This window comes from Ostrinia furnacalis, unplaced genomic scaffold (assembly GCF_004193835.3).
Source record: "Ostrinia furnacalis isolate ACB-3 unplaced genomic scaffold, ASM419383v2 OfSCF2617, whole genome shotgun sequence".
In the NCBI taxonomy this organism is placed as follows: Eukaryota; Metazoa; Arthropoda; class Insecta; order Lepidoptera; family Crambidae; genus Ostrinia; species Ostrinia furnacalis.
In genome coordinates this window covers 351574-365867 of record NW_021132856.1, presented here as the reverse complement: position 1 = coordinate 365867, position 14294 = coordinate 351574, and the positions used below count along the sequence as shown (strand labels likewise).

Here is a 14294-nt window from a genome sequence, read left to right as displayed (position 1 = left end):
TAACCGCCTCTGTGGTCTAGTGGTAAGACCACCTGCTTTCAGACGCAGAGGTCCCGGGTTCGATTCCCAGTGGGGGCAGATTTTTCTGTTCGGTTTGGTTGGTGGTAGGGCTTGTTCTAAGTCCGCCTGGCTAGCTACCACCATCTTACCTAAGTCTGTCGCCATAACAACAATGTTCACAGCATTATTGTGTTCCGGCAGTAAGAGGTAAGATAGCCAGTTCCTCCGTGGTTGAGGATTCCGGGTGAAGCTCGCTTCCACCTTCGGCCTGATCGTCANAAAAAAAAAAAAAAAAAAAGGTAGGCCCCGCCTTTAGTAGACAGGCGGGGAGAGTCCCACATAACCCACTGGCCGTCCATATCGACCATTTCCGCAAAGCATTTCCCGACGTTAAAAAACATGGTGGTGCAACCCAGGCTAAGTGTCAAGGACATGAATGACCCCCAGATCGTGCAATGACTTCAGTCAGTAACACAATACGCCCCCAAGGTGTGAGGGAAGCCGTAGTCAGAGTTCGACGAAATGATGTCATTTGGTCACCGGGCGATCGCGTCGCGTTCGCAAGAAAAGCCCGAATCGAGCTAGTCAGTTTTTGTATCGAATGAAGGATACGGTTAGGAGGCTTCACCATTTTAACCATAGTAGTTTTAATGTAAATGAGTACAAAAATGTTATTAGGTTTTTAGACAGACTGTTTGAAACTTTCAAAATCAAAATTATCTTTATTTGTGTAGACTAATTAAATTAGTACTCCACTTTCGTTGTCTAATGCGATCTCTGAAAATTAACCCTTAACCAGGCTCTGGTGGCCATAGAAAGTACATCAATTTGAACTTTATGCTGTGAAGATGATACAGTTGAAAACCAATTACTTTTTTTGAGCCTGGTTAAGGGTTAAGGAGTTTTCACAAACATGAAATTCCGATTCCAAAGTTTTTGAAAAACTTTGTATTAAGGACCGAATAAATTCATCAAAATGATATTTTTCTAACACAAAATACAAGCTGTAGTATTATAGATTTCTTTTTAAGTCTTTAAGTATGTCAATTTAGCGATTACTCTTTATCATATTTTACATCCATCCAATGTCAAACACCTCGTATTAAAAATTCATCTATAAATATCGTACTAATCGGTCCACCAAAGTTGTTTTTCAAGTCCAAAAACATCTGTTCATCATGCGAGCATTCCGCACTGCCGGTATGCTCTTACCTGCGCGCGAGTCGATTTGACAATAATAGATCTTTATAACTTAGACTTACACAATGCGCGTACGACCATTTTTTGTACGGTCCCTTTAAAGTTTTTGCAAATTTAAATTGAAATTTTTGATTCTGTATCCCGTGAAAGCTTCGCGATGACTCGGAGTGTGATGATTTATAAAATTTATAATGTTTTGTAGGTGAAAAAATTGTGTTACAGACATTTTTGAAGGAACTGTTTATTCAGTTGCTTTAATGTAAATTCGTATCTCTACTTAAATGTTTATTTTGATAAACGCGATATACATTTTTGGTCATCGAAAAAATTTAAAAGTGCCCTGTTTCATAATTATTATGCATTTCGATAGATGGATTCGTAAATATCTATAGAAAGAAAAGTGACCGCACGAATCGCGAATTGCATTATTTATTCTATCTAAAATTGTATTTCTATCTAAAACTTCTAAAAATTTCTTCTTCTAAAACGATACTGTTGTAAGTAGGTATGTATTGGTTTTCAGACGTAATGATTTACACCACTTTTCAAATATTTACATAAATTATATTCTATTCCAAATTCCAATACCAGAATTGGAATTATAATGCATCTACATTATAATAATGTGTGTCACTTTGTCACATTGCACATGCACAAAATCATTGACCATTGTGCAGGTTCTTTTGTGCGCTGCGTCTTTGTCGACGTCACTTGACATGTCAAACTCTGACATCTGTCAGATATGACAAATCAATTTCACATTCGCGGTAGCAAGCTGCATAATAACTACCTGCCTCGGAAGTAGGGTTAACTCTTTCCCATCGGTGTATGGTAGAAATGTCCCATATTTTTTTTATTTGACGTATTGTTTATGGTGTCTGGGGTGGTCTCGTTTGTCGGCCTTTGAGCCAAAGGAATAATGGTTTTGCGGTTTAATGCGAGATTAGGATGCGGTCGGTAAATTAAAAATCATTGTCTTTTGGGAAAAGATGCCGATCTCTGATCATTTTCAAAGGCTTTTAGCGTTGCTAAAATGATTGTCAAATAATTTCGGGACCGAAGTCCATCTCAAGAATACAGTTAATACTTACAAATTCGGAATATATTTTAAGTAGTATACTTTAGTAAAAATTCTAGGGATCATACCAAACTAGCACATGGATACAGATAACTTCTCGAAATGGAATGCAATCAAACAAATAGGTATTAATATAACTTCTATTCTAGGTTAAAGTTTCATAGTGTATCAAAACAAATTATTTACACCAAATATTTAACTATACAAACAAACTGAACAGAACTCTCAAGTTCTAAGTGAAGTGCAATAGAAAAAAAGTGATGCGTTCAAAGTGCAAAAAGTTCAAGTTCAAATGATGGCTCTGCGGCATGACGTCATGGACCCAACGTTCCTCCCCGCGGACCCCCCTCCGGTGTCTGACATCGATTACCAACCTAAGGCGGACCTAGCCAGCGAATACTTCAACACATTCAGCCAAATCTGCGACAGCTATCGCCCAGAATCCGACGTCAATCTCCGCCAGACTTCGGACTCCGTTCGGCTCTCTTCGGAGATCCTCGACGGCCGATCGGAGTATTCAGACTTCGCGAAAGTATTCAAGGAGAATGCGCAGGAGTACGTCAACACGGACTTTAGTGATAAAGTGTTTTTGAAGGACGATCATGTGTTCCAATTCGGGCAGCCGGACGCGTCCGCTCTGCTCAGGCATAGAGCGAGGAGAAGGTACAACGAGGAACACGGGCTGCAGCCTCCGGCGGCTACCAGTCAAGAAAGCGGGGTGAGTTGGAAGTGGTTAACTACCACTTTTTTTTTCACGTCAGGATATGGTATTAAATTGCCAGGGGGCAGGCTAGTGGGTCAGGTGGGTAGGGCTCACCCTGGCAAAATGGAGGGGACTACTAACTAAAAAACTTACAAACGCCTTTGAGAGTTGAGAGCTCGGGATAGTTACATCAGCAGCAGCTTCTATTATTCGCCGGTTTCCCCCCTCAGCGTTTGGCTTTCTGGTTGAGAAGCAAGGGCCAACACACTAAACTTTCCTCGGGACAAACTTCACCTCCACTGGTTAGTGTTTATTGGCGGTTAACCGTAAGCGTCTTGTTAGCTTCTTGTACCTATTTCAAAACAATGCTCTAAAGTAGATTCAATTTTAGTCAATAGAGTCTGCCCTGTGATTGGTGTAAATTAGCAAGCAGTTGATCCAAAAGCTTCAATAAGTGCATGAGATTTAATCGTTCTAAGCGTCGTTATGTAATACGGACCTAACTGTTACTACAGTAGGACAAAGGAGATATCACTTGATTGTTTATTTGGACAGCCAGAGTTTGCAGCTTACATAACAATACTGTCTTTTCATTGTTTTTGTATGCGACAACTAATCTGTAATAAATAGAATCGAAATTAATGACCATATCCCAGTTACCTTGTCAGTCATTACTATCCCCCGTAATTATTACTATAAGGGTTACTACTTCGAACTCCTCCTATGTTCATCTGATTAATTTCGTTGCGGTTCCAATGACAGTTTAACTTTCCCCCGGGACAAACTTGACCTTCATTGGTTGAGTTGTCGGCGGTCAAGCTGTAGACCCTGGCTGCAGCGGTGTGGGAACAAGAGGTGGGAATAGTCCTGTATTGTACCAAAGAAATAAGGACTGACTTACATACAGTGTCAGTCCAAAACTCCGCTACAAGAGTGGCGTTGTCAGTAGCGTTTATAAACTCTTCCTGCGTGCAGTTGTTTGGGCACGCAGGACACTACATCATGTGCTTCATGGACTGGGAAACACAACCACACTTGCACTGCAAGTTTGAACTATTACCAGGCCTGTTCATCTCCGCGAGTTTACATCGAAAACAAAACACGCACGATGGCCCACCTACAGGATACTATTCGACAAGGCCTCACATTGACTACGCACGCATATTCTTCTTGTGTATGATGGAAGAAAATAAAGAAAATGGTGTACTAAATACTGTGCAGTATTTAACTACCTAAATAATAATAAAAACACAGAATGTACTTTTTTAAGTTGCCTCAAGACACTGAGAGGTAAATAAGTAGTTAATATTATTCATGATAATTCATGCTAAATCATGTATTTTCTCCGCCATTTTCCGCAGTTTGGCACCTCACGTCACATCATTTTACCGAAGTCAGCCCTATAGCTGCGGCGCAGTGCCGATCACTGACGTTTGTTAACAAAATGGTGCTTGACTCTTGAGACAGGCTAAATTACACCATATTGTTAATGACATTGAGCATAATTTTTTTTAAAGACCTTCCTGAATTAAAACTTCTGTACGTGGTACTTATTATTATTCTGTGCTATTACTATCGGTAATTAGTTTCGAAACGATCTAGCTAGCTACGCCACCCGTCGCCGCCCACGCCCTAACACGGCCAATAATACACCCGTGTCATTATTAATAGTACAACTAATCTAAATATACGCTCAGCCGTGATGTAATTATGGCAGGAGAGATGAATTCGGTTGTAAATATTTATTATTTCATTTGTGTGGTGAGCCGTTTGTGCGAGGGATTTTTGAATCTGAGGGGTTTTGGATAAAAATACTTAGGTAGACAATTATGATTATAATATTGGAATATCATATACAAGGGTATGTGTAAAAACTAAACCCTAACGGTGATAGCCTAAAGGTGTAGGCATCGGAGTGTCTATTCGAGATTGAAGATTATGCTAGTTGACCATGACCATGACCATGCCATGTGACAAGCAAATAAATAAATTGCTTAATCTCCTTCGGTCGCTCAACTATTGTATTGAATCTAGTCGTAACACCAATAATTTTATATTAGCTAGGGGGTTACCGGGAATATAAGTATTGGGAATAAGTCCACTAATTACTAATGGGCGCTCTTTAATAAAGACTGGAAACTGAATTTCTCCCGCGCTTCTTCTTCTAAGATGTGGTCCAAAAAGCTGAAATACCCATTCAAAACCTACCATAACAAAATTCAATGTCTAGAAATTCCATAAAAGTAAACCCTAAAATACCTACCTCACTCCACAAGTGGCAATCTCTCAACTACCGTTCCCAGCACTGAGTGTGTAACCTGACACCGTTCCCCGGAGTCCTGACAACGACTAATGGATGGTAACGGGAGACGGGACGCGGGCCCGCCATCTTGGGATCAGGGATCTATGTAGAGGGTTTGGGGGAACCGGGATAGGATGTGCAGAAAGAACTTTGTTTGCGGCATCGATTTGTAACCGACTTCAAAAAAGAAGGTTTTATGTTCCACTGTATGTATTTTTACTGTATTCTCTACACTAATGTTACAAAGAGGTCAAGTTTTTGGCTGATGGGCTAAATCTTCCCGTCACAGACTGGAATTAAACCTAAGATTTTTAGGCAACTGCTCTAACTGACATGGAGACGTTAGTAAACCTGTCAAAACCCCAAAGAACTACTGTACTACTATTTCTTCGAATATGAATCAGTTTTGATATAGATTCTCAGTTCCATCAACGTGATAAATCATATGTGATTATTATAATATGTAGCAGATGTTCTATCTGTTCTTTGCATGCCAGAACTCACTAATAATGTGTATAACTTACAATTAGTACCTACAGCCTACCTTCAAACTAAAGTCATGCAAGTTCAGTGTTGCCAACTCGGATTTTGAAAAAGTCGTAGGACAGAATCGAAAATTACGTAGAAATTTTTCTGAGTGAAATGAAGAGAGTAGGGGTAGGTAAAAGTAATAAAACGACAATTTATATTACCCTAAAAGCTAAGCCTAAAAGTAGTAAAGTACACTTTTATTGGGTATCATTTTCAGACAAATTAAATTTATACATAATTATATTTGTTGGAAAGAAGGAAGGAAGTTGAAAAATATCGAAATACAACAACACCTTCGAAATCTTAGCACAATCTCAGTTCGAAATATTTTTATAGCGTCAGTGACATTTACAGGGGGGCGCTGTACAGCATTTTTTCTATGAGGAAATGTCAAAATAACATTAGTTCCGACTTTTGCCACATGCCAAATAACCGTGATCGGAACCATGATCGAACTTTTTCGCGAAAGTAAAGGAAACGATGCCCATTCAGCCTATTTTGCAAATTTGATAGAAAATACATACGTAGATTCTGGGACTAAAGTTCGTAGGTTTGCAAGGAAGGCTTAAAATACGTAGATCTACGTAAAAATACGTAGAGTTGGCAACCCTGTGCAAGTTTGTCAATAAGACTTCCGTTAAATCTTTCATCCTGACTGCTCGCATATAAATCCTTTACCTGCGATCAATGAAGGCACAATGAGATCAGAGGAAGTAACACAAGGCCAACAATTCTCACGCGGCGAGCTTTTAATCAGGGTTTGATTCCCGTTATGTGCTGAGATTGGTGAAAAAAGGCGACGCGATATCCTGTTGGGTGGCGCAAGGCATAAGAGACTCACAAGCAGTGAAGCGCACGAATTCTTGTAACCTTATGGCTCTTTCCTATTGAGACATCCCTTTTATGCAGGAACTGATTTGAAGGATCCCATTTAGTTGAATTGGGATTACTAACATGTACCTTTAAATCTAGTCTCCGATATTTCGATACTGTTGCAAGCGCCATTGATAATGGAGTAACTGAGGAACTGGGCGGGTGGGTGAATCCCGTCAATAACAATTATACTGTTACTTGTTGTGGCTGAAATGATGATGATGAATTGAAAGAAGGGAACTGTCAGGTCTAGGCTAGAATAATGTCTAGCATATTTGTTGAACAACTTTCTACCTTTAGGCTTCAATTTGTGTCTGATCAATTTTCTGTCACAGTAATATACAGCCTATGTCACTCAGAAATAATGTAGCTTTCTCCCAGTGAAAGAATTTTCAAAAACTATAGCTCACGGAGCACCTTGTGTTCCCTTCCCATCTTGCCCTCGCTATTTCCCATACCCTGGACCACACCATAAATTCCCGATCCTCTAGATCCAACAGGAAGCGCGTTTGAAGGATGACTCGGCGTACATGGGAACGGTCGTTGAATCACGTATCTCTTATTTGTTATTAATATATTCGTCATGGATACGTGGAAATTTTATAAAGCTCTATATTTGGACCATTATCCTGGATCATATAATAAGCAATTCCGTTATGTTTTCAGTATTGAAATTGATATCGGCAGTTGTATAAACAAGCGGTGTAAATGGAACTCTTAAGAAAATTTCTTGCATTCATAAAATAATAGACCGTTCGTTTTTCTTGTCATCAAAAACATTATCATTTTATTTCATCATCGTCAGGTCATTTAGTCTCCACTACAGGAGAACGACTCTTTCTAATTACATCATTATCATCATATCAGCCATAGGACGTCCATTGCTGAACATAGACCTTCCTCCCCCAATGATTTCCATAATAATCGGTTGGTAGCAACCTGCATCCATGGAATTATCCATGTTTTTAATTTATCAGAAAGACATTTTGAATTTGGTCTATACTCGCTCGGGTGCTCTGGGCCAAATTATTAAAATCTCTATGAACACTAAAACTTTATAGTGTTAAATTCGAAAATTATGGCACACTCAATAATGTATTTTTATTGTGATCGTAAAACGGTTTGCTTTTATTGCATTTGAGAAGACACTGCGTGGGCGGGTGACGAAACAGTGATTCGATTGGTTCATTGTTATTTTTGTAAATTAGTTAATGATTTATTGATAAATTCTCCTTGAGAAAGCGGTACGTAGATTTGACGCCAAATTGTAAGGTTAAAGTGACAGTAATCACATCTAAAACGATCACCATATTGAATTTGACACAAATTGCGGAGATGAACAGGGCTGCCCGTATTCACAAACATTAATATGAGGTCTCACAGTGCGCGTGGACGCACGTCGCACAGGGTGACACACGAACCAATCACAGAGCTCTATTCAACGCTGTGCGTTCGATTTGCTGCTTCACTAAGGGTGGATTCGACCAAACAAGAGTAAATATTAATCTCAGAATAAATCGTCAGTTTTCACATTTTCCCATACTGAACCTGTCAATGTGCCAGTTATACCAGGAGTTATTCTCGGATAAAAGTTTGGTCGAATCGGGCCTTAAGCAAGCATCGTTTGTGAATACGGGCGTGAGTGTGTTCCTGCGTTTGACTTGCATTTTTTTACCAATTGTGGTTTTATAACATTTTTATTTTCCTACGTTACCCAACGTGCTATATCCACATATTCACTTATCAGCGATCTGTGCTCGTACAAATGAAGTCATTTCGAGTTCTGGCCTTATACAGAGAGTTTATGATTTTATATTGCATATTGCGTCGTTGCAAGGCGGCCTTTTTGCACGATGAATTAAAGATAATTGCTGCACCTACAGGGTGTTGAAACCAGTAATCAGTGTTATCTATACTAATAATACTAGCTGCGCCCGCGGCTTCGTACGCGTGAAAACCCGTTTTTGCATCATTTTTCATTGTAGCTCTGCTTCTATTATATCGTGATGGTATATAGCCTATAGCCTTCCTCGATAAATGAGCTTTCTAACACTGAAAGAATTTTTCAAATCGGACCAGTAGTTCCTGAGATTAGCGCGTTCAAGTAAACAAACAAACAAACTCTTCAGCTTTATAATATTAGTATAGATAAATGTGAAAGTTACTCCGTTTGTTTGACAACCCCTGAACCGATGAATTTTGGTTTAAAATAGGTTATAAGGATCTGTCATCATTTTAGCGACAGGACGTCCCTTGCTGAATGCCTGCCCCAATGATTTCCACATTGCCCGGTCGGATTGGACATAGAAAGAAAAAATAATAAGTACACTGTACCCGGGAGAAGATTTTTTATTTTTGATATTCTTCTATCTTTTGTTCCAAAAATAATAGGGTGGTCATGATCTCGATGTCAAACTAAAGTTGATATGTCTTGGTAAAAAAGATTGAGATTACATATTGGAGTAGTTTTTTTAGATTTTGTCTTTATTTTAGACACTCTGTAGGTACAGGCTACGAGAAGCTAGTTAAAGTAATTATTATAAAAAATGTAAAACCTCCTAATTAAATGATTATAATAATTAAATACTATCAACATCATTACAGGCTGGAGCGTATTAATAATTTTTTAATAGGTCTTATTTTAGTCTCAATAAATAAACTAGGTTTTATTTATTTTTCCAAAATATTTATGGACAAGTTTAGTACAAGCTCTTATGACCCAGTCTTACTAAAAACAGCACAGTATTAATATTAAATTATTAGTATTTTTCTATAGATCTAGCTCATAACTCAGTGCCAGAGCCATGGGAGCGGTACTGCAGAGTGTACGTCAAATGTCCGAAGACTAGATTTGTATTCTATGTTACGTCATATTATTTATTTATTTATATAATTCACTGTGGACTTACAGTTTTACCCAAGACGTCCATCAGCGGCAGAAGTACAGAATACACGATTTACATAAATAGGTGCTTAAATACTATGCGACAGAAAATTGTATACCTCCAAAATATACTGAGCCATACTGTCAACAAACACGTAAATATGAGGTTTTTTCGCGAGAAGCGCATTTAATGACGTCAGTGCTCTAATTGTAGGGCAGTTTTGTGCATTGCGGGTGCGCGTCACGGGCACGTTGAATAGCCTAGGGCGTCTTCGCGGAGCCACCAGGCCTCTGTCAGTGTCCACACACAGCTTTGGGACCGATATACCTATCCTGCTAAGAGCAGCCGGGCTATCAATTTTTCCTCGCATAATCAGGGTGTAATGTTTCACGAGTAGAAGTTTCCTTCAATGCCATTATGCCAATCCCACCCCTCCCGTGCGTGTACCATACCTCAGGGACTGACTCAATTAAGTGCTCGACCTATGATACCGCCAGTTTTTTGCCGTGATCTCTAAATGGACGTCAATTACTGAATATTTCCATTTTTGGGTCTTGTTTTAACTGGTTGTGTTTGTAGATAAAAATGTCACTATAAGTTTTTATTTATTATGCTATCATAGATGGAGTTGCAGCTAGGGATTTTAATAAAAACTACATAAATACACTGCCTTTTAGGTGAACAGAAAAGTGTAAAACAATTTCCTGGTAGTTTGACAAATCTGAGGTAGAAAAATTATTTCCTGATGCTAACTCTCGCTTCTATTATTCCTACTACATCTTCCTTTCTGAAGGACTTTTTGGTAAATATATGTGTTATAGAATGCTGTTTGTTTTCCTAACAATAAAATAAATAAATAAATAAATGAAGGTCTATTGACTTCTAGTTAATAAACCATGAACTAAATATACAAGACGACTTTTTGCAACACATTTTTCTAACAGAATTCTCTCTCCTTTCCAGTACGGCAGCGATGAGTTCGGCCACGACTCTCCGAGCCGGTACGCGTCGCCGAAGGGCGCCGGCGCGGGGGCGCCCTACCAGGAGCCTTACTACGCGGGCGGCGAGTGGGGCGCCGCCTACTACCAGCCGCCGCCGCCCTACCAGCACGACCCCTACGCCACGTCGCCAGGTGAGCCGCCCACACACGCAGCTAGTCACAGCGGGGCGCCCTACAGGAGCCTTACTACGCGGGCGGCGAGTGGGGCGCCGCCTACTACCAGCCGCCGCCGCCCTACCAGCACGACCCCTACGCCACGTCGCCAGGTGAGCCGCCCACACACGCAGCTAGTCACAGCGGGGCGCCCTACAGGAGCCTTACTACGCGGGCGGCTAGTGGGGCGCCGCCTACTACCAGCCGCCGCCGCCTTATTAGCACGACCCCTACGCCAGGTGAGCCGCCCACTGCAAACGCAGCTAGGGTCACAGCGGGGCGCCCTACCAGCACGACCCCTACGCCAAGTCACCAGGTGAGCCGCCCACTGCAGTAGCTTGATTCACAGCGGGGCGCCCTACAGGAGCCTTACTACGCGGGCGGCGAGTGGGGCGCCGCCTACTACCAGCCGCCGCGGCGCCGCCGCCTTACCAGCACGACCCCTACGCCAAGTCACCAGGTGAGCCGCCCACTGCAGTAGCTTGATTCACAGCGGGGCGCCCTACAGGAGCCTTACTACGCGGGCGGCGCCCCACTCGCCGCCCTACCAGCACGACCCCTACGCCAAGTCACCAGGTGAGCCGCCCACTGCAGTAGCTTGATTCACAGCGGGGCGCCCTACAGGAGCCTTACTACGCGGGCGGCGAGTGGGGCGCCGCCTACTACCAGCCGCCGCGGCGCCGCCGCCTTACCAGCACGACCCCTACGCCAAGTCACCAGGTGAGCCGCCCACTGCAGTAGCTTGATTCACAGCGGGGCGCCCTACAGGAGCCTTACTACGCGGGCGGCGAGTGGGGCGCCGCCTACTACCAGCCGCCGCGGCGCCGCCGCCTTACCAGCACGACCCCTACGCCAAGTCACCAGGTGAGCCGCCCACTGCAGTAGCTTGATTCACAGCGGGGCGCCCTACAGGAGCCTTACTACGCGGGCGGCGAGTGGGGCGCCGCCTACTACCAGCCGCCGCCGCCCTACCAGCACGACCCCTACGCCACGTCGCCAGGTGAGCCGCCCACACACGCAGCTAGTCACAGCGGGGCGCTCTACAGGAGCCGTACTACGCTGGCGGCGAGTGGGGCGCCGCCTACAGCGTCGCCAGGTGAGACTGAACGCATTAGTAGTTACATCCTGGATGCAGAACCTGGATGTGACAAACAAAACTCCTGTAGCCAGGATTTACAGCTTAACCGTACCGTAACCGCAGAAAGCTGAAGGCTGAGTTTGTTCCGGCATTTCTTGACATACTCGTAGTATAGTCAAGTACACTTGACACAAATGTTTGTCTTGAAGCCCTCAAGGGCTACTTTATTGTAAGGGCGCTTTCAAAATAGAGGCACGAATGAGGCAGCGCTGCAGGGGAATTGCCCTAGAAATTGTATAAAAACTAGTAGTGACATGTCAAGCGGGTCACAGTGGTGCCACTGCAGCGCGTTCAAAGTACCGAATATTGATCTGAATTGAACAAAATCATTTACATGTTTTTTTATCCACAACGAAGAAGGTTTTGACCAGCATATCACCTGATGCTTCACCCGGAATTCTCAACCACAGAGGAACTGGTTATCTTACCTTCTTGATGATTATTTCTTGATGATAAGGATGCGTGGTCAGTTCAGTCTGCACATATTTGATGTATGTACTTGAATTTGGTTATTCTTACCGTTAGATAATTCCTGGCAATTAGTGGTGACTGAGTTTGTTCCGGCGTAGGGCCCAAAAGATAAGGAGATATATAAAGTGCCCCATAAGGGCTACCTTTTCTTTTTTCTTTTTAATTTTATTACTATATTTTGACGTTCATAAGTGCCTCTTGTGGTCTGAACTGAATAAATATTTTTGATTTTGATTTTTTGATTTCAACTGCAGTTACACTAACATCCACTCGTATATTTGCAGGCATAGCGGGCGGCGGCGAGGGCGCGGCGGGGGCGGGCGGCGCGGCCGAGCTGCCGCTCCCGCCCATGTCGTCGTTCAGGGCGGCCGCGCCGCACCATTCGCCCACAGACCCTATGCTGGTGGGCAAGCCGGCGCTACAGCCTGTGAGTACACCTTGTATAACCTATCGTCGTCAATGAGGACGACCAGTAGCCTATGTGGGACTCTCCCCGTGGGAACCTCCTATCCTCTTCCTCCAGTTGTTTTTATAGAGGTTGTTTCCTCGTGGCCCTGGTACAACAGGACCCCCGGCCCGCCGTAGCGTGTTACGACCTGCTCCATGCCGCCCATTGGGTTCTGTGGGACTCTCCCCGTGGGAATCTCCTATCCCCCTCTTCCAGTTGTTTTTATAGAGGTTGTTTCCTCGTGGCCCTGGTACAACAGGACCCCGTTGTAGCGGGTTACGGTCTGCTCCATGCCGCTGCTCAGTCAGCTCTGCTGATCAGAGAAGTACTGAGAGCGTCCCTCCAAAGAGAGTAGTTGAAACCCCAGTCGGTGAGGGCTATCGTATTCATCTCCAGTTGGCGCCACTGTAGGTAGAGTAAGGTCCTGCCGCTCGTTAATAGCTGCATTAGCTGCGTCCATACCAAGCGCATGGGCTCGCGAGCCAAGCTTCTCATCCTGCTCACTCAAGAACAAGGTAAGCAGGACGACAAGCGTGTCTCGCGAGCTTATGCGCTTGATGTGGACACAACTAAAGTCCGGTCGCACACTCACTGCGGCCGCCCGCGTTGCACAGTTGCGACAGCAATTTAATTACGCGCGATCGATAAGGATGGTTAGCTTGGGGTCATTGGACGAAATTCTATCTGCTCGGCGACCGGACTTTAGTGACTAAAGCTGCCGCTCCCGCCCATGTCGTCGTTCCGGGCGGCCGCGCCGCACCACTCGCCCACGGACCCCATGCTGGTGGGCAAGCCGGCGCTACAGCCTGTGAGTACACCTTGCTGAGAGCTACCTTCTTCATACAGATGGTTGGAACCCCAGTCGATGAGAGCTATCGTAGGGCTGTGAGTATACCTTCCTTGTACCCATCGTTGACGATGGGGACGGCCAGTAGGTTATGTGGGACTCTCCGCCTGCTCACTATATTCCGACGGTGTCTACCGGAGCCCAATGAAACAGCCGCGAGTTATTCTCCTAGCTTGGACATTCATCCGCCACTCCGCTTCATGCTAAGAGGCTCGCTCACGAGTGAGCCTCTCCGGCTTCGAGGGAACCCCCAATCCCCTCCTCCAGTAGTTTTTATAGAGGTTTTCTCCTCGTGGCTCTGGTACAACAGGACCCCCAGCTTGCTGTAGCGGGTTACGGTCTGCTCCATACCGCTGCTCAGTCAGCTCTGCTGATCAGAGAAGTACTGAGAGCGGCCCTCCAAAGATGTCAGTTGAAACCCCAGTCGATGTAGGCTATTGTATTTATCACTACCAGTTAGCGTAGAGTATGGTCCTGTCACTCGTCATTAGCTGCGTCACCGGGCGCATGGACTCGCGAGCTAAGCTTGTCATGCTGCTCACCCTGCTCTCTTGAGTGAGTGTAATTTTATTTATCATGCTGTGTATACTAATTTTAGTTTACGGTCCAGTTTGTAATTTTTTAACACTTTTTCTTTACGAACAAGCCTAGACTGTAAACTGTTT

The 14294-nt window shown here is 43.7% G+C and overlaps 1 protein-coding gene across 9 annotated transcripts in view; it reads left to right on the top strand.

Annotated features, from left to right (window-relative positions):
• da (transcription factor daughterless) overlaps positions 1-14294 on the top strand; it is a 66869-nt gene that overhangs the window by 23498 nt on the left and 29077 nt on the right. For 8 of the 9 annotated variants that reach the window (XM_028309148.1, XM_028309146.1, XM_028309145.1 and 5 more), the window contains exons 1-2: positions 11644-11725; positions 12619-12761. In XM_028309148.1, coding sequence (XP_028164949.1) covers positions 12684-12761 — 78 coding nt within the window. In that variant the 5' untranslated portion in view covers positions 11644-11725; positions 12619-12683. Of the gene's footprint in view, positions 1-2427; positions 2997-10535; positions 10705-11643; positions 11726-12618; positions 12762-14294 lie in introns of those variants that run through there. The other variant, XM_028309153.1, reaches the window with a different exon arrangement.